The sequence below is a fragment of the Rhinolophus sinicus genome, chromosome 14, assembly GCF_057876585.1.
Source record: "Rhinolophus sinicus isolate RSI-liver-muscle chromosome 14, RSI-T2T, whole genome shotgun sequence".
Taxonomy (NCBI): domain Eukaryota; kingdom Metazoa; phylum Chordata; class Mammalia; order Chiroptera; family Rhinolophidae; genus Rhinolophus; species Rhinolophus sinicus.
In genome coordinates, this window is record NC_142514.1 from 52,491,633 (window position 1) to 52,519,358 (window position 27,726).

Sequence of the window (27,726 nt, forward strand, 5' to 3'; positions counted from 1 at the left end):
TAGCCCTGGACTCTTTATTGTAGGCTTCCACATGAGAGAAAAATAAAGCTGTATTTCGTTTGTTGTTATTTTGGATTTTGTAATGTGCAACTATATCCCTAATCCTAATTAACACAGACACTTTATAAAAATTATCTAGAAAATTATTTAGAGACTTAAAAATTTTGTGTTGTCTACAATTCTCTCAAGATTTTAACATTAATGAATAAAAATTGATTAATTAGTTTTTCGAATACTTCTGGTGGAGCGTCTCTAAGCATTTTGGTTCAGTAGAATTTTAATGGTAAAGTAGAATGTAAATAAAATAACTTGGTTTTATTTCTAGACCTTTTTTTTTAGAAATTTAGTTTCAAAGTTCATTTTAAATAAGACACATGCTTTAATTTTGTAGCTTTAAAGCATCATCTAAGAAGAAGCCTAGGACATGCCTAAAACCACCAACATGCTATCAACAATGTTGGGGGAACACCCAAGCTCCTATGAAGTGACAAACATAAATATGTAGTTAAATGACCATGTATCAGATGGTCTTTTGGAGTGGATTATAACAATTATAAACTATACATAATGATGGTCATGAAGAACTGAGATCAATATTAGGTGATTTTTACTAATTAGAAAAGATATATGCACCCCTATGTTCACTGCAGCACTATTTATACTCGCCGAGATATGGAAGCAACCTAAGTGCCCACTAGTGATGGGATGTGCTAATTGGATAAAAAAAGATGTGGGGCATATATACAGTGGAATATTACTCAGCCATAAAAAATGAAATCTTACCATTTTCAACTACATGGATGGACCTAGAGGGTATTATGCTAAGTGAAATAAGTCAGAGAAAGAAAGGCAAATACCCTATGATCTCACTTATATGTGGAATCTAAAGAACAGAATAAGCAAAAAAAAAAAAAAAATCATAACAAAAACAGACTCATAGATACAGAGAACAAACTTATGGTTAATAGATGGGAGGGGGTTTGGGGAGCTCGATGGAAAAGGTGAAGGGAGTAAGAAGTACAAATTGGTAGTTCCAAAATTGTTACAGGGATGTAAAGCACAGCATAGGGAACATAGTCAATAAAATTTTAATTAGTATGTACAGTGCCAGGTGGGTACCAGATTAATTGGAAAGATCACTTCATACATTATATAATTGTCTAACCAGTACATTGTACACATAAAATTAATAGAAATAATATTGAATGTCAACTGTAATTGCAAAAATAAAAACACTAAAAAAGTATATTTTGAAGACAAAAAATGTTAGGTAATTTTAATCAAGCTTTATGTAAACACACACGTTATTAATCATTTCCGAACATTATAATAGGTTCCAGTTTTTTTATTTTCCGTCTGTGTGGTAATCAATCCCATTTCCATTCTGAAATTGTTCTCTATCTAAACTTCTCACTTTGCCCCACTGTCCTGTATAAACAATAACAATAACAACGTAACATATTTTTCAAAACTATTAAAAGTTAGGCTTACCTCACATTGAACTCAACTATTATAGATCACAAAGGATAATAATGTTGTTCTTTGTATTTGAAAAGAATGATTCAGAATCACCATCAGCAGAACATTTACTCTGAGCTATTTTTTCCAGTACCAATACTCACTCTCTCTGAACTCCTGCAGCCATGATTATCTTACCTAGATAGAGCACTACATTACGTTTGCTCCTCCTCATTCCCTAATTGAGCGGAGATACTGTCTGCTCTCACAACCAGCCATAATGAACAGCGGCTGATATACTTTTCTCCTAATACTTCTCCCCCCCCATTTACCCTCCAGTCATTAGTAAGTTCAATATGCATAGTCGTTTATATTTACTTGCTGATTAATAGTGGGGCTGGTTTGTGCTAAACCATCTTAGCTTTCTCACCTGCAGAAAGGACATACTGTGCCAGATATTTCATTAGAAAGGAGAGGCTATAACTAGATTGGTAAAACTATCTTTATGGGTTGTTTTCCAAGACATGGAAATAATTTTTTAATGCTAGTTATCAGCTGTTATTGTGACATTACTAATTAGGCGGTTGTCTAATCAGAAGACAATGTGTTATAAATCTATACAGGGAAATTCTCTATGGGTTCATTCCGGAGCAAGGGTATTTAACTTTATTACAGTATTTAGAGATAAAAGATTTTGCTCCAAAGTGTCTTTGGAGAGCTTCTTGCAACATCCTGTATAATTTGAAGGAAAAAGAGATTTGAGCAAACAATTATAGTGTGCATTAGTGAATAGATTAACAGTGTACTAGAAAAAATTGGGGAGGGATATATTTTTAAAAGGTTAAAAATCTCATTAAATAGTTCAGTACTAATTATTTTACTATTTGATCAGCACAATAGATCAACAGAGTGAAGTAATTGCTCTTCCTTTAAGTAAAAATTGGCACGAGCATTTATGATTTTCTAGAAACATATAAAGAGGTAATAAAAAAGTATATATATCTGAGGAGAGCTGAAAGTGGCAGAGGAATTAAGGTTCAGAATATAAATAGTCTTCTTCTCAGGAACCAGGGTTGTTTTACATGCATCATGAGACATCTTAAGAACCAAAATATTGCAATATTCCAGTAATAATTATTTGGATCTTTTGTCACTAACATTTTAAAAGCTATCAATAATATATACAAATGCTTTTGGCTGATGATATTTCTATAACATGTTAAAAAAGGGATCATTTGCTTATAAGGCCATTTATGAGTTAGCATCTACCTTTTTCCCATCCTTATGTCTTACCACTTTCCCATTAGCTGTCTTCTGTGCTCTAGTTTCTTTTATTCTCTCAAAATTCATTCTCTCTCACTTTAGAAATTGACCACATTTTGCAGTAACTGCTTATGTCCCCAACCTCTCCTTCAAAAATAGCCGTTTCCGAAAGGTTAGGAATCAAGTTTTATTAGCTCACTTTTGTATCTTCAACATAGCACAGGACTAGGCATTTAGATGGTCAATAAATTGAACAAGTGAATAAATACTGAAGTTTTAAAATTATGGTATTACTGGGTAATCTTACGCTGCAAGGTATGCAGCCTATAAACTACGGTTTTCCTATTTTAAACAAGTACGTTGAATGAGAAAACAAAACAGCTTAAAATTTGGGGGTAGGGGATGATATGAAAGGAAACAGATTCTACCTATTTCAAAACAACATAAGATGTGTGTTCCTCTTCCCCTGACTCTGGCCAATTAGAGGAGAGATAACACTGGATCAGCAATCTATTGTAATGTTAATATGAGACTTTGAACACCTTTTATGACCAGCCAATATATTTCTCTCTCTGGTTTTACAGAATTAAAACATTACAAAGTAGGCATCCTTTGAGGCTTCACAACTTTAGACTAAAATGTTGCTTAAAAATGAGTGTGGAATGGCAATGAGGTATAGTGATAGAGTCCATTTGAAGAGGAGATTGTCTTGTATTGCAACAAATGTAAATGAGAAACACTGTGTGCATATGTGGATACCTAAATATGCATGAGCTTATCATAAAGACAGTATAAAATCCCAGTTGTATTAGGAATCATGATATGGGTTTGGAGAGACTGAATCAAATCATCCCTACCTCCCAATAAAGTTCAAGAAAGTATAGCTATAATGAGGGGGACTGAAGTTACATAAGAGAGAAAGGAACAACAACTAATGAATATCAACCATATGCCAGGTGCTTTATATATATCCTGTTTCGTGAAAGATACTTCCACATCTAGGTGAGCAAAATAAAAACAGATGTAATAATTATTTAAAACTCCCTTACAATTACATAATCTTGTAATCTTATAAGTATGTAAAATAAGTACATAAAGAATGTAAGGTTTGTGTGAAAATAAAAGTTGTTTTGTGAGGAGCGTGGATGCTATACAATTAATATGTAGTACAAGGGGGTAAAGTAATAGACATGCATAATGAAAGCTTGTTATGCCCTAGAAGAGTGTTTGTAATGTTTCTTTGTGCCGATCTTATAAAAATATTTTGGAAAGGAAGGGAAGGATGTATTGTCATAGAGTACTATTTTATGGAGACCTATAGAAGGTTCTTTTGCTTCCATTACAGTTAACATATTTTTTTCATCCTTTGCTTCTAGAACTTTAAAATGCAGTGTGTTTCTGACCTTTCCCCCCATCTAACAGCACAATAGTATATTGCCTCATTTTTCCCTCATTAATTTTCATTTGCCCGAAATTTGAGTACACATATTGCAGGATTAGAACTCATATTTTCAAAGTCAGAAGAGACTCTTTGAGAGAAGCAAACTTTCTCAAATCCAAACAAACATAAAAACAAACAAACATAATATTCTTTGGGTAGCCAATTCTGTGACTAAGAGAATATTTTTAAAAACTAAGCCTGATTTTTTCCCCAGAAACATATGAGAAAATCATCCTGCAAATTTCAAGCACAACCAAGTTGCTTCCCAAATTGGCCATTTGCACTCCAAGGCTAAAACTGAAAGTGCACAGAATTGCCTGAGTTATTCAATTGCAGGCAGAATCAATGCAAGTGTGAACGCTGCCCTGGTCAAAGGTTGGACCTGGGGCGGCAACTTAAATCAATTTTGGGTCAACTAAGTTTGATTACATTTTTAGTGAAGCTTTCAAAGGCAATTTTGAGCTTGCCTATTCAGAAACTGTTTAGTTCTATCCTGAATCTATATTCCTGGTTAGAGAAGCATCTAACTATCATTTTGGTGATTATTAAGTCATGGAGTTGAGGAAAAATGAGAGAAAGAAAGGGAAAAAATCCAGAAAGCAAAACATAAATAGCAGATGAGAACCTATCAGGAATAATATGTGAGGTAGTAACGGTTTTTATCTTTAAAAAAAAATTATAATGATGACGACAATAAGAGGGGAAAAAAGAATCAGGGAGTGTGCTAACAAAAAAAAAAGTAAATAATAAATGGAAGATTATGATGATGATAATATGTGGCAGTCTAAGAATATTTTGGCATATGAGACCCATTCTTTCAGGTGCTGCTGGCAGGAGGGATGTTAGGGAAATACAGGAGGTTCTGAAATAAGAAGCAAAATGGATGTAAGAAAGGATGTCAAATATGGACTCCAACAGGCAATATGCTAGCTTGAGAGAAATAAACCCTTTCAGTTTATGTTTTTCCAGCACAGTCAAGCCTGCAGAGGTGTGCAACTTGCATAGGACCTCTTAAAAATGTTTACTCATGTTAAATAGTTTGATTACAGATATTATCTACATTCAGGTAAACATATTATTATATCATAAACTCTAGTGCTCCCAAGATGCCATGATTTTTTTTTTTCTTTTTGAGAAAACATAAATATCCCTGCAGGTTTGACCACTAATTCTTTTTTTTTTTTTTTTTAATTAAAGTTTATTGGGGTGACAATTGTTAGTAAAGTTACATAGATTTCAGGTCTACTATTCTATAATATTATCATCTATAGCTCACATTATGTGTCCACTACCCAGAGTCAATTCTCCTTCTATCATCATATATTTGACCCCATTTACTCTCTTCTAGAACTCCCCTCCCCCTTACCCTCTGGTAACCACTGAACTATTGTCTGTGTCTATAAGTTTTTGTTCCTTCATTTGTTCGTCTTTTTCTTTTGTTGTTTTCAGTTTTATACACCACGTGGATGGATCTTGAGAGTATAATCCTAAGCGAAATAAGTCAGACAGAAAAAGTAGAGAACCATATGATTTCACTGATATGTGGTATATAAAATTGACCACTAATTCTTAAACCATAAGCTATTATGCCACAAGTTTTAGGAAAATATGTTATGTCTTGTCTAATGAAGTATTTCAGAAAACCTGTGATTCCTTGTAAATGGACTGAATAACTGCTCTAATGGTTCTTTGACAAGCAATATGATCTGCCTCACTAATCAGACTGCCCCACATATGTACTAATTGGATTGATTAAAAAATTAAAGAAAGGAAACTGAAGAACATGTGTCTGTCTAATACCACATTTTAGAGCTGGGTCACCCAAGTTACCTCTTTGCCTTAAAACTGTTGAAAAAGAAAACTTGTAAAAAAAAGAAAGTATACAATTGGAAAAATCCAGCCTACTGAACAATGTCTGGTAATGCCATAGGAGAAATAACATTTCTATGCAAGCAAATCTTGCTTGATTTATTCAAATCTTACTTAAGTATATATTGGGCAAATCTTACTTAAGTATATATTAGGCAAGTATCTAATTTGTATCTCTGGAGAGAAATACCAAATGAATTATATTTATAAGTAAGGAAACCCAGGGAAGTTTGACTGGACACATTCAATGAGAAATGTCATTTTCAGTCGCTTCCCCAGCAGTTTCATGGCCACTAAAATGGAATTTACAATGCTTTAGAGAAAGCATGCCCATTGAAATATCATTGCTTTCACAATTAATGCTTTCTCTTTTTTGTTTTATCTGGAACATCCAAACAGAAAAAAAAAGCCAATTTCACTTTACTTTTTTTTTTTTTTTTTTTTTTTTTGGTGGTATTCTCTATTAATTATGCTTCCTACTGCCTGAGGAGAAATGGGAAGCTTTATAAGAATGCCGCTCAGCACTTTATAATCATCATTTTATTCACATATATCCTTGGATTTTATATAGTAGGGGCCACATTTCAATTTTTCAGAAAAAGAATCACAGCACAGAAGTGGAGGTAGGAGAGCAGCTCAGACCGAAACCTTATCATATGCTCAAACCATTAGATCATGCTTCACATCTAGTCACAGCTATAGGGAAAACAGTGCATGCTGGGTAAATATTCTCTCAGCAATTTCTTAGAAATAATGAGAACGGAATCTCTTACAGGACCTCTCATATGCTTTGCCAGAGAAGAGACTCGGAAAGGCACTACTGAAGTAGAAACTATGTTTTTTGAAGTATTATGTTTTTTTTAAGGCTGGAAATGTTGGCATATTTTCATTTTCTCAAAGTCTTAATAGCCACAACTGCCATACATACAGGGTCACATTTTGGCCTAATTTGTTATAGGGTTAGAGCTTTGAGAAATAAAACATCAAGCAAAAGGTCTATTCTAGTGCCTTTTCATAGGTTATTGGCCAACAGAATTGAAACTGTGAACATAAAGGAAATTTCCCCGGAGAGTAAAATCCTTTGTAGAGATGACAACATGATTAGGCCAGCAGCGCTATTGAGCTAAACTTTATGGAAACTCACCACAGAGCAAAACACATTAAAATACAATTTTTTCTGTCAATAAAAAATAATTTCAAGTTCAATGACAAAAATGTACAGAAGGGAAAAATATTGGCAGCATTTCTACTTTGTTAAGGAGTAAGCATAACTGTTTTTAATAACAATCAATACATAAATACTATTTTTAAACATAGATAGATTTCTTAGAAACTTAAAGCATTACAGCTGAAAGAGAGCTTAGAGATTTGTTATCCTGTTCTCATTTTATAGACGAGGAAACTGAGGCCAGAGAGTGAAGTGCTTTACCTAAGGATCTTTACACGTAAATTCCAGAACTTAAATTATCCAACTCTTAAGATAGGGCTCCCAATAAAATTTTATACTTAAATTTGAAACTCCTTTTGTTTTTTTTCTGTATTGTTTTGGTGCCTAATTCCCACAAGCCTGCTACATTTCAAGGCTGATCAATGATAACAGCAAATACCAAAGCTCCCTTCTCCCTTGGCATTCACTGACCCTTTGTCAGCTCTAGGAACGGTTGTGCAGTCTTAGTGCCTGAGGATACAGCTGTCAAATTGCCTCTTAACCTGAGAGAAACACATCAGTAGAGCAATTAATCTTGTCCAACCCTCTCTATCAACCCGATCACTTTTTTTTCCCATCATTGCGAATGAATGCTTATGTGCATGGCTGATTTAATTAATAATTCTAATAAAAAACAATATCATAGTGACATACTTAAGTGCAGTAATAAGTGAATCAAAGAACCAGTGCTGTTCTTGGATATTCAGTGAGATAAAGTTACACAGTTATTGAGGTTATATAGATCTGACCCTCCTTTGGTTTACCCTTTAATGTTTGGATTATACATAACCGAGAGAAAAGAAAACTAACATTTAACGAGCACTTGCTTTGGATTGGGCACTATAGAGTAGCCATTTTGCATATCTCATTTAATTATCACAAAAACACTATAAAAGTAAGTTATTTTCCCTATTTTTATAGGTCAGATGACTGAGGCTTAAAGATTGGCATTGAGAGAACCGTCAATAACCTGCAATGTGGGATTGTGGTTTTAACTTCTATCTGTTTGATTCCAGAGTTTTTGATGGCTGGCCTGTACAGTGGAAAGAGTACTGGAAGTAGGAGAAACTAACTTAAGTTCTAGCCATAGATCTGCTGTGACAATGTACAACTGTGAATTCTAACTCAGTTTCTTCAGGCCTCAGTTTCTTCACCTAAAATGTGAAAACATCAGTCTAGACTATACATCGTAAAACCTAATTTTCTGGAACTCTGTGACTTTTTGGCAGTCCTCAGGGTCACTGTGTAATTTGATATAGAAGGGGAAAAAAAGAGAATTTTCCAGGTTTACCTCCAAGTCAAACTAATTTCAGTTTTGTGTTTGTAATATATTAAGATTTACATACAGTTTTATTTGGGAAAAGAAAGGAATCCATTGCTTTAAAAAGTTTGGAAAAAATCGACTAGATAATATCTGCATTCTATTCCAGCTCTACAGTTCTGTCAGTTGACATGGGTAATTAAAGCTCTGTTAGAATTGGTATTTGGTTCTTACTAGTGGCAATTTGTTGAGCTGGAGCACCACACGTTTCAAGTTATTCTGACTGTTTCATCCTGTTGGGTATAATTACTCATGAATGGCACTGAATGACCATTTTATGTCTAGCTTCTAGAGAATACACACACGTTCTAGGCTTCAAGTTGGGGAGGAAAAATATCCTTTTGCTTTACTCATATTCCATTTCAGCAAATTTATATTCAAACATTATTTCTGTGATGATTATGTTGTTGCCTGTGTATTTCTGTTTAGTAGCGTGACATTCGATAGGCCGATTTAGCTATAGCAAAATCTACCTACAACTCAAGCCTAATTTTTGTCAACTATCTATTAGTAGACCATCCATGAAAAGCTTCCCATTAATGTCTTAAAGCTGTGAGGCTAAAACGAGCATAGCATACTGTCTTCAACAATCACTAAGTCTAAATTTATGACTGCCTCTTTCAACCAAAATGAAAACCCCATCTCTTTTAAGATGCAAGAGGGAAAATCAATTTCAATTGAAAATATGAATCATTCAAATTTGTTGTATCACCTTTCACATGGAATCAAGGTTCATTATAATAGTCAAAAATAACAGAGAGCCCATACGGTTGCTTATTGGCATGTGGGGACTATTGAAACAAGCAGAGAGATGAAATACTACTTGCAAGGGCACAGCTGGTTCCAAATTCAACAAATCAGTCAAAAAATAATGTTCGCCTGCAACAGTCAGATCTAAACAGGGGAAAACTGTTATGCTACCCACATTCTTACTTTCTCTAATAGCCTCTTCCATTTTCCTTCTGGATACAAGCTACTGCCATTTTTTTTCTTTTTTTAATCTCAAAGAGAAGGTGTCCATCAAATTAAGTAGACTGGGAAGAAATATCCTCTAACATGAGAGGAGATTTTCCAGAAAGTTAAATAGCACTGATTATATAAAGCATTTAAAATTAGAACTTCATTATTGTCTCCACAGGGTTGCTAAGGCAGGGAAATGACAGTTTTGGTGGGTCCTTTGAATATTTTATGTGTTATATTTCTGAGGCAAATGCTTTCTTATCTGAATAAATGCATGTATGCATGGGTGTGTGTGTTTGTATGTGTGTACACGTGCACATACGCACACACACATGCACACACACACACACACACACACACACATACACATTCAAGAAAAGGAGAGAAGTCCCTACGACATCATTAGGGCCTATATTCTAGCAAAAGATTTGTCACCACGCTTTTGAGAACACATTAAAGGGGGGATTGGCATCCACACATTGTAGCAATATTATTGTTATGTATTTGGGACTGTAAGCACAGACTCTGTTAATATTAAAGCTTGAATTTTCCCAAATATTTTCATATATAGGCCTTCGGAGAAGGTTGTTAAATTAAAGCATTGTGAATTTTAAGCACTTGGTTTATGTAGCTAAGATTTCTTCCTTCGTAACTAATTTTCTTTCCTTATTTTCCTTTAGATTATGAGTCTTTTAATACATGTCCTATAATAAATACCTGTTCTTCTGTGAAAGTGGGAAATGAAGCATATATGTTTTACTTATAGAAATGACTTTTATTGGCAACTAAATTACTGATCAAATGGTGGTATATATTTGATGAATTGGACCCATAGATGGCAGGATAAGACCATTCAGTTCACATTCCTTAAGGAGAAGACAGAGGAATCATCTCTTTAAGTTGCTCATGCTCATGCAGCAAAAAACACAGTTGAAAATAATAATAAAATCCCGAATAATTATGAATCTCAATTTTTTGTACTTATAAAGGATTTTTTTCTATGAATACTTGGCACACTCTCATCCGTTATTAATTTTGTTTAAAGCACTTGTTCTCTGAGGCTGATCTACACTGACTACAGAATATTCTCTCTCTCTCTCTCTCTCTCTCTCTCTCTCTCTCTCTCTCTCTCTCTCTCACACACACACACACACACACACTCATACACACACACATAGACTGTTTAGATGCAGACATATTTCAGAAATTTCTAGACAGATAATCTCGAGGATGAGGGATTCATTTTATACTAGCTTTCCTGTAGTTTTTCCACTATACAGTTTGCTTTCCCCTTACTTGAGAAAGTACACTCTACCTGAAGTAATTATATTGAAACTACGAACTTCTGTATTTATAACTCCAGTTCCTCTTATGATGACAATCTAAGGCCCACAGGCCACGAGAGGCAAAGACATTTAAGGTGAGTTCATCTGAAATCAAAGCCCTTTCCTGTTTCTCTGGGACCCAAGAAATATGTGAGAAAAGAGGAGAATGAGGGAGGCTTGCCAAAAAGCAAGAAACATGGCAAGTCTATTTCCCCAAAGACCAGGATTGCTACATCTTTGCAGGTCATGGACGAATAGAAACATAGCCATAGGGTTTATTAATCAGAAATGAAGCGCAAATCAGAGAAGCTGCTGAAGCATCATGGCAGGTCCTCAGTCTGTGTTCTTCCTTTCAGAGCCTCGCCTGTAGAAAGTTTACTGCATATGTCTCTGCTTTTTTACAGAAACTGGTCTGGCAAAGATCACCGGTAACTGCCAATTGTCAGAGACAGTAGTTGATTGAAAGACTTTCTCTGACCTGCTGTGGCATCGGACACTGCTGACACCCCCTCTTGTTGACCTGGTCTCCTCCCATGGCGTCCATGGCACTGATCCTCCTCTGGTGTCTTCATCAAATCGAGTCCACATGCTTCCACAGATGTTTCCCTTCTTCTGCTCCCACCTTGATGCTGGTTTTACTTGGATTTTGGTCATCTTTTCTTGCTCATCCTTTCACTCTACATGACCTTTAGGAGAAATGTTTATTCTCATGACAGAAAGTACCACCTCCACTGTGATAACTTCCAGATCATATCTCCATTCTGGACTTCGTATCCGGCTACCTCCTGAACATTGCATCCAACTGAATATGTCTAAAATTGAACTTATTTCTCTTCTTTCAATCTCTGTCTCCCCCTCAAATCTAAAAGTGGTAAGTTTCCTTTTGTGTTCTGTCCTGCTTAACGTCATCCAGACTAAATGTTGGGAGTTATCTAGATTCCCACAATCCCCTACCTAGTTTCTATTCATTAACTCCTTTTCCTAATTATTTATCAACTGTCTCATCTCTGCTACTCTTTTTGTCCAATTAACTTCTTTTGCCTTTATTATTATAAGTCCAATAAGCTGGGTTTAGCCCTCCACATTGGCTGAGAACATCTGTCAGAAACAAAATCTGTTTATATCCTTCGTTTTGGCTTCCCAAAACCAGAAGGATAAAGTCCAAATTCATTTGTGCCCCTTCCTGTCCTAATTCCACCAACTTGTCCAGCGTCATCTCTCAACACTCTCTCCTCTCATCTTTTACTCTAATCACATTAAAGTACTCTCATGTCTTCAAACATGTTGGATTGTTTCATACCGCCATGTCAGAGCCATTCCATACTGGAGTCTCTCTCTCACCAGCCCCCAACTCGCCAATCCCATACCCAGGCTCGCTCAACCCAATCAATCCTTAGTTTAAGTGCATCTCCTCTATCGCTTACCCTGAGTCTCTGAGATTGACTTGATCATTCTCTCATTTGTGCCACTGTACATTGTGCTCATGATTGTTGTTGAATTAATTCTGCAAAGTTCTGCCTTTAAAAATGAAACAGTGATGACTAAGGTGGCATTTGAGTTGTATCTTAGTTATCATTCGTATAGTGATATTACCTGCTGCAGAGGACAGTCCTATTGTGGCATGTGAGACTGAATTAGCAGCCTCTTCTCTGCCCTACTGTGGTACCATTGATTATACTGCATCACAGTTGCTTGTTTTGTTGCTCCCACACCTCATTCCTCTGAGAAGTCTTTGAAGATGGCGTTCAAGTTCTACGAATCCTTTTCTTTCCAGCATCTAGCACTGTGCCTTGCACATTATAGGCAGTCAATATACCTATTTGGAGAATGAATGTTGCCATTGAATGAATTACCTGAGCTTTGGAATAGAACAATTGTTTTAGTTCTGCCTTTACTCTTTGAATCTCCTGGATGTCTGAACTTCTATGCTGTAAACATCATATTTAATCTGACATTAGTGCCACAAATTCTGGTTCATGCACTGAGCAAGGGATGAGGTTAAGTTATGAGCTAGAGTTGGGACATTATTTCAAATTTGCATGTTTTCTTTTTGGCTTGCCAGTGAGAGATTGCCATCTAATCCTTCAGTAAAGTACTAGCAGTCAGTCATCAAATAAGGTCAGTCATATATATCTATCTATCTATATATAAAACTTTGAAATATATATATATATGTTTTTGAAATGAATTGAACTGAGTGCTCTTGGGGAATATTATATAATAACAATGGGTAACATTTACTGACTGCTTACTTTGATCCAGGCTGAATGATAAGTGCTTTATATTCATCATCCCATTTAATTTTTATTCTGTAGGTGGGAGCTATCACTGCCCTCATTTTATAAATGAATCAAATGAGGCTTTGGCATTTAGGTAATTTACTCAAAGTCACACATAACTGATACATGGTAAAACTGGGGTTCAAATCAAGACTTGTTTGACTCCCTTTATGTGAAACATACATACACATTTACACACCCAAAGGCGCTACATTCCATTTTGGATGGTCTTAGTTATGGCAAATCATGAAATTATTGTTTCTTGCCTTTCATCTTCTTGGTGATCTGGAAAATGTAGGTTATTACAAACTAGGAGTCGATTTTAATAGCCTCAGGATGTATTCTAAATAGTTATGGATGGGGAGCTGATTCCCAGTGGCTAAAAGCTCTGTTGAAATGCTATTATCAACCAGTTTGAGTGTTTGCTATGTATAAGCACTATGCTAGGCAGCTCACATTTTTGATTACCCTGTCTTTGAGCATATTAACTGTTCAGGAATACAAATCATGAAAGCATGAAATTTGATTATTCTTGGCATGTTCCAAATTCCACCAGGTATACAGGGAGCGACTCTGGAGTCTACTTCTTTTCTCCTGGATGAGAAGATGGGTTAGTTAGCTTTACACACTCACGAAGAGCTGATCTTCAGTAACAGATTAAAAGAAAACCTTTAGCATGTCACAAGCTAATATTAGATCTGCTTAAACTGGCTTCTAGTCTTGGATCAGTTTAGAGGTTGAAGACACTCCCATTCATAGATCTTGTGAAGATATGACAGGAGTTCTTACTGAGGGACATGCTGCTTTCTCTCTAGCTAGCATTGTATGAACTTCAGAAAAGCTGTCTTTCCCTTTATATAGTCTGTTGATTCACAATGCCTGTGTTGGATATTGTATTATTCCAAGGAGATTTAGAATTCCATAATAATGTGTATAAATGTTTCTGAGTCTCATTTTTGTATAAGTTTTAAGTCAAACATTGATGCCATTCATCTTTTTGGTACTTAAATTTGATATCTGATACATGCTGTTTATATCTAAACATTTATTAAAAAAGAGTTTTTCTATATCAAAGAATAGCACCCTAAGCTATTAAAGCAAAGGTGATAAAAACCACAAGAAGGACAAACATGTTATACGTACAGGTTTTATCTTGCAAAGAGTATTTTTCAAATGATACAATTATCTCTCCCCACTGATGGTTTTATGTTTATACTGAGAGACAGTGAAATGTAGGAGTTAAAAGCTTGGGCTCTGAAGCCAGACTGTGAGGATTCAAGTTTTTGCTTTGTTACTTATTAACGTATTAACCAGATAACTTTGAACAAGCTTTTAATCTCTCTTTTTCTCAGTTTCTTCATTGGTAAGAGAAGAATTACAGAATTTATCTTTTTGGATTATTTGAGAATTAAATGAAGACATTTATATGAAGAGACTAGAATAGGATCTGTTCCATAGTAAGCTGACAATAAATGCTACTTATAGCATTGATAATATACCTAGAAACTACAAATACACATTCTACAGCTAAAACCCAGTTCATTCATCCATTTATTTATTATCCTTTTAATTACTTATTCAACGTTTTGTTAATTCATTTCCTCACTATAGATTTACTGATTGCCTACTAAATAGCAGGCACTATATTGGTGATATGGGAGATAACAAAGTTAATCAGATATGACCCTGCTTTCTCAACAAACATAATTTGGTAAAGAGATGAAAAATATGCAAAGATAGTTATTGTACACAATAGAAATGCTTAGTGAAAAAAGATCTTCAGATGAGGTCATACAAGAGTTCTTCATACATGGGTATTTCCTTAAACTTCCAGGGCTATGTTCATAATTACAGACAATATTTGCATACTATGTCTTTATCAACAAATAAACTACACTCGGATTTTGTAGCGCCTATACATACAGGAAGCCAATGGCAAAGAGAGAGACAGATCATTGAAGTCCATTCTGAAGATAGCACATTTAGAGAGGCCGTTGGAGCCGTGCTTTATTTCAAGATGATTGTGTTAATGCTGGCAGAGTAACACAAACATTTAAATAAGTGACATTTGTTCCTAATTTGTTGCATTCATTACTGTTTCAGTTTGAACATCAGAATATTACTTTGGAAATTTAAATAGCAAAAATTTAATGTGTTATTAAGTCTTAAATTTTTCTTTACTTTGCCTTTTTAATTCAGTTATTCCATCAGGTCCTTGAATATTTAAACCATTTAAAATATTAATAACATACCAAAGAAGTATCAATATTTACATTGCATTGGAATTCACATTGCTCTATAATATTTTCAATGGTTTATATTATTCATAATTACATTAAATAAATCATTCTCATGAAAGAAACTCAAGCAAGTATATTACACAATGCTTATTGCATGGCAACAAATGTTTTTCTTTCAGAGTGGAGATACTAAGATATATTAAGAAGTATTAAGCTGGAATAACAAATGAGATAATGTTTTAAAAGTGTATATAGAATAATTCATTTTCAAATGATTATTTTTTATTAACAACAAACTGATATATTTTAAGATCAGAGTTTCTTAAATCATGGTAATTCAAAGTTCACAAATCATGAAACTTACTGTAGTATATTTTTATGTAGTAGGAATATTATATATCCCATCCCCATTTCTGTGGAATGGAAATGATCATGTCTGTGATTAACTACATAATATTTGCATTTTACGATCACAGAATGAGATATATATATATATATATATACATATATACACACACACATTAGGTTACTATAAAATATTAAATATGAGATATGGATGATTCAGATAACTTTGTAGAATTGAAAAGATAGTATATTCTCTGTAGTCTTTTTTTAAATGTTTTGAGAAACACTCTATTTCAAAATATTTAAGTGGCTTAGAAATTAAACAATTTGCTTATTCAGCCTCTAAAAAGCACTAAAATGAATTTCAGGAGAAAACATTGCAATAGGCGGCTCTCCCCTCAACTCACCCTTATGTGTGTTTGCTCTTCTTTTTTCATTTCTAGACCTTAGGAACTAAGATACATTAGAAATATAGTATTTATTTTAGTAAAACCTTAAGGTGCATTTTAAAAGAGTTTTGAGTAAAATTGTTCTCTACATGGATCAAATATTTGTACATGATCATTTACTTACTATTTTTCTAAAGAGAACCAACGAAGAGTAAATTCAACACAATTAATCTGTGTTTCAAGATAATATAGCATATTTTTAAAAACAAATAAAACCTCACCAAACCAACCAGCTGTAGTCAGAAGATATTTTTCAGTGGGTCCTATTATTTACGTAATATTTTTTTCCTTTTCTCAGCCCTAAGACATTTCTCTAAGCATATGTAGACTTCTGTAGGGATTATAAAATTCTCAAACACACAGATTATTTTGGGGCCAAGTTCTTCTGTGTAAGAAATGTGACACTTCAGGCTGAATCCTAAAATGAACATACTCCATTCTTATGTTTTATCTCTACTGATGAATAGGAGCCAAGAGGCCCACGGGAGCATTTTGGGAACACTATTACTTACGGTTGAGAGGCAGGCTCGCATTGGTTGTGCCTAGCTTGTTGGCAGCCACACAAGTATAGTTGCCGAAATGCTCCTGTGTCACATTGGTAACAGTGAGAATGGATCTTGTGCTAAAATTTTGAATGATAATTCCTTGTTGGCCGTTGAAGAGCCTAGAAGACAAAATAAACTCTAGGTAAATATGTATTGTGGATATCATTTTTATCTTAGATGGGGTTGCAATGCAACCCATAGACAGTTACGACCATACTTGCATTAGTGTATAGCATGATAATGGTGCAATTATATTTCCTTTAGTAGAGGAAAGGAGAGGATGTATGGCAGCTGTAGATGGTCCCAATGGGATTGTTTGTACTATATAAGAAATTGAGCTTAGATATGTACATGTCCCATTCACACATTGTTTTGTATTTTAGGAAATGGAACACACCACAACAATGGCATCTCATCTGTTAAAAGTCAAGAAAGAGTAAAGGAAATTAAATATAAAGATTCCATTAAAAGCACACACTGATGGTTTCTAGGTAAGCTGGTTGGGAAATATCTAGGCCATTTCAGATGATATTATTGCATAACTCCCCCAAAAAATTAAGCCTACGATTGTGATAGGATGGTTCTGAGTGAATCCAGGGTCAATCCAGGCACTTTACGGCTGCCATAGACAACCCAGACAGATGATTTCTGGTTGGATGACTAATCTAGAAAAAGACAGCAGGCTAGTATTAAGGATAGTATTGAAAGTTGAATCTCACCTCTGCTGCATTTTAGGAACATGCCTGGGGAAATCTTTTAACTTTTCTGGGCCTTGGTATGGGGTTACATTTTATGGGATTCCAGTTTGACTACCCAACAATCTCTCTTCCGATTTTCCAGCAGAGGCCCTCATTCTCACATAGGCTGGTGTAGCTTTACCATTCTCAATGCCCTCACACCTGCTTCACTCTTTTTCCTGAATCTGCACCCAGAGGTCATCATCTCCTTTGACCTCTGCCATCTAGATCCTTCCCTTCTCATCTAGTGCTGACCTACATCCTATATCTTTTCTCTAATGCTCCTTAAATGACTCTCTTTCTCTCTGCACATTTCTGTCCAAATTCTTGTGGGACTGATAACCAAAACCACAGTTTTCAACTGTTCTTTCTAGCAGATTTCGCGCACACAAGTCTTTTTAACCCAAATAAATTGAATTGTTTTAAATTCCTCAAAAGACAGGGCCATATGGGCATACCTTATTTTATATTTGCATCCTACGTAGCACTTAATAGTGGTATCCTAGGTACATAATAAGTATTTCATAGGTCAATGGAGTCTGGGTGACATCCGCATGAGACAAGGATTGGTAAGCCCTTTTCAGTGGCCTCTGCAAGATATTCTCTCTTTCATTATGAATTCTGCTGTAATGGAGATGCCAACCAGAAAATTTCTCTTTAACTCTCCCTTATGTTTATTGTGAATAAGATGTGCTGGTCATAGTATGAGCTATGTAGGTTCATAGCCCAAATGGCGTCTTAGTTTTACCTCTTTAATGTGCTCAGGTTTTAGTACTAAATAGGTATTTAATTACAAAGATGCTAATAAATGACATTCCCTGAGAGTTTAGGTTGAAATCCTTTGCATTATGTTATGGGACTTGCATCTGAATCTAGATGAAATATACTGTTGTTAAATCAAGCCATGCTTGATTTCTCTGGGAGCGACTTACATTTCATGTAATAGCTGAATTCGGCTTCTCTAAAACTCAAAGTTTAATTGGGTTAATACAACTTGGAGTTGAATAAATATTGAAATCCTTTAACTTGATCAAGAAACCTAGTGAGCTCCAAGTCTGACACAAGAAAATAGGGCATAAAATATCAAGGCTATAGCAGCTTTTACTCCTTTGCCTCACAATTCAAATCTATCAAAACTTGTGCTACATTCCCACAGTGATTATCACATATTTTCTACATCACATTAAAAATTTTATTTTAAATAATTAACATATGTTGTATGTTAAAAAAAAAAAAAAAATCACAGTTTCATTGTCCTGAGAGCATAAGCATTATGGCTGAAATCAGTTTGCCCATATCTATTCAACGGACAAATTCTCCAGAAGACTCAGCAACTTCCTAGACTATTAAAACCCCATTGTGGCCCATCTACCAAACCAAGGTTCATTTTGGTGCTAGAGAATTGAGAAAATACAGTAATTAGTCAGGGTCTTCATTTGGCCAGACTCTGGGGATAAAATCTCAAGGGAGCAGATTTAGTTACTTCCTGGAGCTATTTGCTTATGTTCCTTATGGCTGTCCTCTGAGCCAGCTTCCTATTCTCTGACCTTTGATGTATCTGAAGGCAAAGCCACAGATGTTGCTAAATCATGCGTCTTATCCAAGCTCTGTATGTGTGGGCCCCCTTTTGGCTTCCGGTGCATCCTCACCGGTGTGTCACACGAGTGCTCCAATAAAAAAGAAAAGTGTCTTCCCCGGGGGTATTTTCTTCCCTCTCAGAGGAAGATACCTCTCTGAGGTTGCTGGAGAATCCAAAGCTTCCTTTCTTATATAGTTGGGAATCTCAGAAGTGCTGACTTTTCAAACACCATTTCAGAACCTCTTTGCCTGGTAGATGGCTGGGGCAGCCTTTGAAAAGCTGACCTTGAGGAAGAGTGATTTCTGAGATGGAGTATCTCTCTTAAGGGTGTACTTCTGTGATTTTCCTACAGGTATTCTGGGGGCGGAGGGGTGGATGAGGGATTTTCTCAGCTATACCAATTCTGAAATTGTAGTTGTTAATTGCTACAGACATGTGTTCTGTGCTATGTGACTAGGGACTAGACTGGGCAACACATGGTTTTCGAATATTTTTGAAGGCCCTTCAGAGATCAAACCTGGAGAGAGGAATCAGACATATAAACAAGCGTTTACAACAGAGGATATTTTAGTCACAATGGCCTGTTAATGACACATCTACTTTTAGTTACTGGATATAGAAATTAGAGCCACACATAGAAGTCTTATCAGTATGGCCCTAATATAATTTTACCCCTTGATTAAAAACAAATAGTAAGAGAGCGCATTGATGGTTCATTTTTATGAAACAGATTTATTCCAGTACAGTTGGATATATGAGCAAAGAGAATCATTTCTTTTTATCAATAAAAACATATATTTGACAAAGTGAATTGTCATTCTATGTTAAAGAAAAACCTTGATCTGTTTCAAGCATGCACATATGAGTCTGTTCAAGAATGATCCTGGCTCCAAGGTTTTTTCATATCCATTCCAGACCTGTTTGAAACCAGGCTTCCTTGCATCAGTGATGTGAAATCTAAAAGTGACAACTTAAGCAATAGTTTACAATATACCTTTCAATAAAACCAGAGAACTAAATTCAAATATTGCCTTATTTGGAGTTCTTTCTCTCTTTTCCCTAAACACTTAACTTTTTCAAGTTTTAAGGGCATCCTTCTTGTATTGATTTAGATTCTAGAATGAGAGATGTTTTCCTCCCAAAGAGAGAGAAACTAATTTTATTGAGCTAGGGGTTAAAGTATGGCATTCCTTTCCTTAACATTAGATTGGCAGCATATGGTGCTTTCTTAGAAATGTGTGGTCATTTTTATTTTTTGGCATTTTTACCATTCAGTGGACCTCATGGCTATATGATTCTTCTGTTACTGTGGTCCACTCCCCTCTGCCACCAACAGGAGTTTATTCCATATCACTATGATCCTCCAAAGTTTATATGTTAAAATCCTAGCCTGCAAAGGTGACAGTGTTAGTAGGCGGGGTCTTTGAGAGGTACTTAAAGTCATGAAGGTGGAACCCTCATGAATGGGATAAGTGCCTTATTAAAGAGGCTCCAGAGAGATTCCCTAGCCCCTTCTGCAATGTAACATACAATGAGAAAGTCTGTGATCTAGAAGAGAACCCTCACCAGACCATGTTGACACCTTGATCTGGGACTTCCAGCCTCCGGAACTGTGAGACAAGGAACTGCCGTTTCTAAGCTACCTCGTGTGTGGTAATTTGTTGTAGCAGCCTGAATACCGAGGGCCATTGCCCTCACTCTTCTTCCGTCTGGCTTTTGCTAACGCCTCATATCTGTGAACTGCAGGCTGTTTGCTTTGCCAGCAGATGCTGCCAACTCATGAGTAACACAGCCTGACCAACTAACTAGTTATGAATTAGAATAAGTCTCTTATATTTTCAAGTGTCAGTCGGAAGTAGCACATGGAAAGCACGGTAATCACTAGTGATACTTATATTTCTGACTCATGAAATGCTCACAAACCTTACAATCATAACCTCTCGCAGACAGTAGCTGCATAGGATGGCCAGGAGAGCTCCCAGCAATATCACAATAGCAAAGCTGACCACAAAGCCATTGGCACTGATTGTTATGACTGCAAAAGTAAATGGAGCCATTATACTAAACCTCATTCATTTTATATGTATAAATCCAGCCTCACTACACATTTTGGTACTTTTGTTTATTATGTGTCTTTCCAGGTCAGAGGGAACAATAAATATTTCTAGGGAAACAAACTTTTAGGTGGAAATAGTCACACAAAGGCTTAATTGCTAATATAGGAAACGTACAAGAATATTGGACAACATTTACAATGTTAGAAACACTTAGAATAGGAGAGGGAAAGGTATTCTCAAATGATGATAGGCCTTTTATCAGGGTAGAATTACAAGGAAATACAATAATAATGTATCATGTTATATAACTGGATAAAATTAATATAGTCTTATTAATTGATCTTTGGGTGTTAGCATAACAGAGATGAAAGACAGTAGGGGAAGGAAGGTAGTTCTTGAATCAGAAGAGTCATTTTTACACAAAGGAAAGAAATGCAACTTCCACCAATGGGTTGCAGGCTTATGGGTTTTCAAGAGGTTGAACTAAAGATATTACTCAAAAAAAAAAAAAAAAAAAAAAAAAAAAAGATTTAGAAAATGTCATGGGTGAATATAGAACTCTGACATGGTCTTAATGGAAATGAAGTTTTATTTGGTCATCAAATGGTGACCAAATGCCTCCTATGCTTGGGCACTGATTTAGAAACCAAAGAAGAAAAGACAAATGTGACTTAGTGACTATCTAAAGGACCTTAGCTCCACCTGAATAGCCAAAGATGACAATGAGATAACATATCAGTCCTTACACAACACATCGCATAACGCTTCTCTTAATGATAGAGTTCTAGCTTACATGTATTTCGGCTCTCAATCATGGCTGTATTTCGAGTCTTTTCAATGTGAGCAGGAAAATGCTTTTTGTATGTTGAAAAGCTTAGCTGTTCCCAACACATTTATGACTGAAGTAACCTAACATTAAAACATTTCAACATTGTACAAAAAAAGTTGGTGTTAAGAATGTGGAAAACTGATATTCAAAAAACATTTAAGCATTTCAAATGTATATCAACTAATCTTCATAGCAACCCTGGGAGGTAAGCATTATTAGTCCCATTTCACAGATGAAAAAAAAAGAAATTTAGAAAGATTAAGTTAATTTATCTCCCACAATTAGATAAGTGACAGAACCAAAATTCAAACCCAGGTCTTCTGATTGCTGTTATCCTCCCAAAATAGCTATTAGTATTCAAATCACCAACTAGAAACTAGAATGCTGTATTTGAGTTTTGAGAGACAAGTCAGAAATCATCAGTTGTGCAAGGAAATAAAGTGAAGCCAGTGAATGAAACAAATAGAGCTAAATAAAGCACTATGTGGTATCCATGCTAGGAAAAACAGGTCTACTCCATGAGGTGAACCTCATGGAGTAGAAAGAAAAAAAAAAAAAAAAAGAAAAGAAAGAAAGAAAGAAAGAAAGAAAGAAAAAAAATGTAGGGTTGAGTTTAGCTGGCCATCTAGACTCTCAATGATCTCTGTGGGGCTTTCTATGCCCAGCATTGCAGCCTCTCACAGCATCTGTCTTCAGCCTCCAATGGAGTCACCCTTTCAGGCAACGTACAGTCCCCAAATGAGAAGCATGAAATGAGTTCTCATCTCCTTCCTTCCACATATCACCTCCCCACACCTTCAGCATCAATTATTGTTTGTTCTCTTCCCCTAGGTTCACTAAATATTTGGGTGGTAATAAATCTCTCTCCATAGGGTATATGCAGAGTGTAACAAGAATGGAAGAAAAGTACAAACTAGACAAGTGGCAAGCACGTAATATTTTTAAGTAAGTCCAAAATCGTCCCTAAAGTTCAAATGCAAATGATGCGATAGCGTTATTGTGTTCTCTCCGACTTGGTCAAATCATCATCATCACATCAAATACTTCTCTTTGTGACATCCTTTCACTTGTAAGTTTTCAGACGTTAGTGTGATTTTGATTACTGTCCACATTCCCCATGGGAGTGTAACTCTATTAGGGCAAGGTTCCTGGCTGGTTTTGTTATTCATGGTATTCCACGCATGTAGCATAGTGCCAGGTACTTCATAGATACACAGTAAATAATGGTTTCATACTTGACTGAATGAATTACATTTTCACATTTTTATAATTTTTAGTTTTTTTCTTTTGTGAAACGGGAAAAATAAAGCCAATCTCAAAGTGTTTCTATAAGAATGTTTTTTTTTACATATATAAAATGTAATATCTATGCACATATATGTATCGAATGAAGCAGGCACTAGATATATGATAGGTGTTATTATTGTTCAATGATAGGTCTGTTTCTTAGATAGAACAGATACATTTCCTCTCAGATGACAGCAAAATATTAAATATTGAGCACACAGGAAATTATTTTTAAAGAAAAGAAGTAGGAGAGTGACTGAAAAGATCATGGTATCATGATTTTAAGATGTGCCAAACTCAGTATCAATTGTATGCACATTATCAGCTTCATCTAGGCTTTTCACAGATGTGCAGGGTGGATAAAAAAAATAAAAGTTAAAAGAAGGAATAAGAAACTAGAGAGAAATGAAAATTTATGTGAACATGCTGCTATAGCAACCGATTGGTTTACTATGTTGCTTGGTACTCAAGGCTCAGAAACAATATGATATCATTTATTCCTAGGAACAGACTGAAGAGTATCATGCATCACTGTCTTAGCCTCAAGGGGTATCTATCTTCAGTTGCACATTTGAATAAATTAATGTTATTATAACTTATAAAGACACTTTAATGATTTAGACTTTATTAGGCTATTTAAAATGTTTGTCGTATTTACTTTATCAGTTTTTAATGAAATTAACAATCTTAGATTAGAGTTCTTTGGGCTGCCTTTACTTGTGACAGTTTGATTTGTATGGGGAAGATATTGCATCTTTTTTTGACAATAGTGTCTTCTATTTTGATTGGTAGAATATTACAGCTTGTTTGTATACAATTAATTATAAATTATATATGTACCTTAACTAATTCCAAGTATATTTTGGTTCCATAGATTTCTTCATTTTAGTAAGAACCTTGTTTTCACCATGATGTTGTGCTGCACCAAAATTTAGATATTGCATTTTAACTCCACACCAAATAAACAAAGGTTACAGTGCAGGTGTCAATTCTCTCCTGCTGCAGTGAGTCTTGAATCCCTGACAACCTGGGCTACGAGTACATCTCTCTCCTCTGCTTAAACTGCTTCTCTAATATCAACGTGCCCATGATTTGAATGTCAAATTTCATCCCACAATAAACCAACACAACAATTTTGCAGAGGCCACGTTCGCAAAAAAAGAAATCCTGGGAAATCAGAATTGAGCAATAGAAACTAGTTTTCTTTTTGCAATCATATATTGGGTTTACAGTGTCCCACATGCTAAGGTGACAGGATGCATGTGTACTAATGATCTCTTATAAATTTGAAAGTGCATTAAAATAACAATGGCTGTAGTTTATCATTATTAAAAGGCTACATGATTCATTCTTAGAACACAGTGTGTTCCAAACCACCATGTAAGATGCTGGGAACTCAGTGGTGAACAGGGCAGATTCTTCGCTCTTGGGTAGATTATAGATGAGAAGTGATAGACAAGTAAAACAGTTGAGCGTACTTTAATAAGTGCTTTGACAGAGGTGAGTTCCTGGGAGTACATGTGAAGAGCTTCCTCTAATAGTACAAAAGGCTCAGGGTAATTTTCCTGGAAGTGGTGATATCTCAGTTGACACTTAAGAACCAGTGGAAGGCAGCCGGCCAAAGGTAACCAGGTATAGGTGTGTGTGTGTGTGCGTGTGTGTGTGCGTGCGTGTGTGTGTGTGTGTGTGTGTGTGTGTGTGTAAAGGGCTTATAAGCAAAGGGGTCAATACATGCAGAGGCCTGAAAGACAAAGATCATGTCACAGTTAGGGAACTAAAATATTTCAGCATGGTTATAGTCCCTCTTGTGAGAGGGCAGAATGGCAAGATTCATAGCTGTACAGTAAACAGGAGCCCAGACTGGAAGGTCTACCATGTTATACTGTGGTGTCAGAGACTTTATCCTAGGCACTGTGAAGAACCACTGAAGGGATTCAAGGATAAAGTGATAAGATCAGATATTTATTTAAAAAATACAACTATGTATTTAAGAACACAAACACAGTTCAGCTGTACTGGTAGGACTGTGTATGCAGTGTTAATATCTCAATTTTAGTGTGTCCCAAACCAAACTCTGCCTGATCCCTCTCAAATCTCTTCTCCCGTGTTCGTTCCCAGCCACAGCTAATGGCTTCACCATTCAGTTGTTACTGAGATAGAAAACTAGGAATTACCTTTAAATTGTCATTTCTTTTTATCTAATCAGCTACTGACATATACAAATGCCATCTCTCCTCTCTCCTGTTCTTTAACTGTGCAGCCGATATTCTAGTTTAAGCCATATTGCATGTCTTTCCCTTCCATTCCTCTCAACTACTCCATGAAACGCTTTGTGACACAAGGAGTGGACCATTTTACTACTCATGAAAAGCTCGTCAATGACTTCAAATGCCTATGAAATCAAGTCCAAATGTCTTATCATGACATTTACGACATTATGATTTTTGCCCTAAGGTGCCTTTCTAAACTTACCTCTTATTACACTTGATTTGCCACCCTGTATCACAATGCTTTTTAAAAAAAAAAAAAAACACAAAAGAAAAACAAAAATAACAAAAACCTTTCCACGCAGTACTTAAATGACATCACCCATGTTTTCTCCTTGCCTATGATTATTTTTGACCCCTTGTAACGGTTGGAAATGGTGTTCATCATTTGGTGTCTAGCACAAAGGCTACCATTCCCGAAGCAATTATGAATGCTCTGATTTGAGTTGAATGTACTCTGGCTGTGCGCTTTTCACCAGATTCTATTTAGGGTTTCCTTACTTAGTATTTAGTTAATTTTGTTGGTTTTTATGACAAGTCATAAACTCTAAGTTAGGGTTTGCAAACTGGAGATGGCCCACTTCCAATGTTGTTCACGTAGCCCCAAGTTTTAAATATAATAATATGTATTTATGTCTTATATGGATACGTGCTCTCCAGTTCTCAGTAGTTGAAATGCTCCCACTTCTTTCACATACGAACGAGTATTATCCTTTTTCCCTTCCTGGCCTCAGATGACAAAGTCATCACAGGAGTGGTGGAGTTGTACTGATAAAACTTCAGTTATTAAAATATGTGAAATCTTGTCAGAATGGAATTAATAAAATAACAAATAAATAATGGAACACAATAAAATAATAGTGAGGTCACATTAGAAATTCAAATTCCTTCAATGCAGGAATTTATTTCGTTTTCAAATTTTTAAATTAGCTAACAGATAGTGCCCGATGCATAGTGCTGAATGAAGTAAAATCTGAGGCCAGCAAGGAAGATCATCTTTAAATGGAGGGTAATGAAGTTATTTCCAGTACCCTTCTAAGCCAGAACATGTAACTGCTCTCTCTACTAAAATGGCCTTGCGAATGAGAGGGAGAGAGGGAGAGACAGAGAGAGAGACAGAGAGAGAGAGAGAGAGAGAGAGAGAGAGACAGAGACAGAGACAGAGACAGAGACAGAGACAGAGACAGAGACAGAGAGAGACAGAGAGAAGGGACTTGCTTCTAGTCTCTTTGAGTAACCGAAGTTGTGGTATAAAATTGAGAAGAAGGATATCCTGACACAACATAGGAGTCAGGTAATTTGGGGTTTGTTTTGTTTTTGCTTTTAAAAAAAATCAGTTTATTGAAGTATAATTGACATCTAAAAATCATACATATTTATATTGTATATATGACATACACAAAGCTGTATATACATTGGGGATAAGTACTATATACCTGTGAAACGTCACCATCAAGGCCATAAACATATTCATCACCTCCCACAGTTCCCTCAAAATTAGATTTTACTCCCCATTTTGTACTTCCCTTATACAAGTCATTTCACCTTTATGAGATAGTGTTTTTTCCCCTCAGGGTAATTTAGTTAAAATGATGCAAGGAATGGTTAAGATTGTGCAAAGTGAGTTAGGTAATATGTGTTGTAAGATTGCAAAGTCAGCATGCAGGGTAAATGTTGCATGTCATTAAAATTAGCTTTAAAAATTCCTTAAACATTGTTACTTTAAACTACCATACTTTTTACAAGCGTCTCCAAAATGGAGGGCAAATACTCCAAGGTGTATACAAAGTGATCTGGTGGAATGTGGGAAGAAAATAACAGAACGTCTATTTAAGAATGTCCACTTACATCCATTTGTATCTCATCTTTTAAATTTTATCTGTTGTACATCATTTAATGTATGCAATATACTAGTTCAGAAATTCATATGCATAATTTATAAATAAGTACGCATGTCTTGCTGGTTCTTGCTAATGTTTAAATTTTACTCATAGGCATAGATGTTCCAAAGGTGTTGTGGGCCATTGTTTTAGATCACGGCCCGTGGTGGAGCGCCAGATGAAGTTCTAGGCTTTTGTTTTAAAACCACACGATATTAAGTCATCTTTGTCATGAGAATATCACTTAGAATTGAGAGATACTCACACTGTCAGAGGGATATGGGAATCAAGGCCAACTGAAGGAGCAGCTAGGTATGTCTACCATTGTATGTTTTTCTGAAACTTTTATGTTGACTAGTGTAGCAAGCCTACACCATTTAAATAGCTA

At 35.6% G+C, this 27,726-nt stretch overlaps 1 protein-coding gene across 2 annotated transcripts in view; it reads right to left on the reverse strand.

The window, feature by feature from the left end:
* NEGR1 (neuronal growth regulator 1) overlaps positions 1-27,726 on the reverse strand; it is an 840,333-nt gene that overhangs the window by 164,018 nt on the left and 648,589 nt on the right. For both annotated transcript variants that reach the window (XM_074334947.2, XM_074334948.2), the window contains exon 6: positions 16,670-16,821. In XM_074334947.2, coding sequence (XP_074191048.1) covers positions 16,670-16,821 — 152 coding nt within the window. The remainder of the gene's footprint in view (positions 1-16,669; positions 16,822-27,726) is intronic.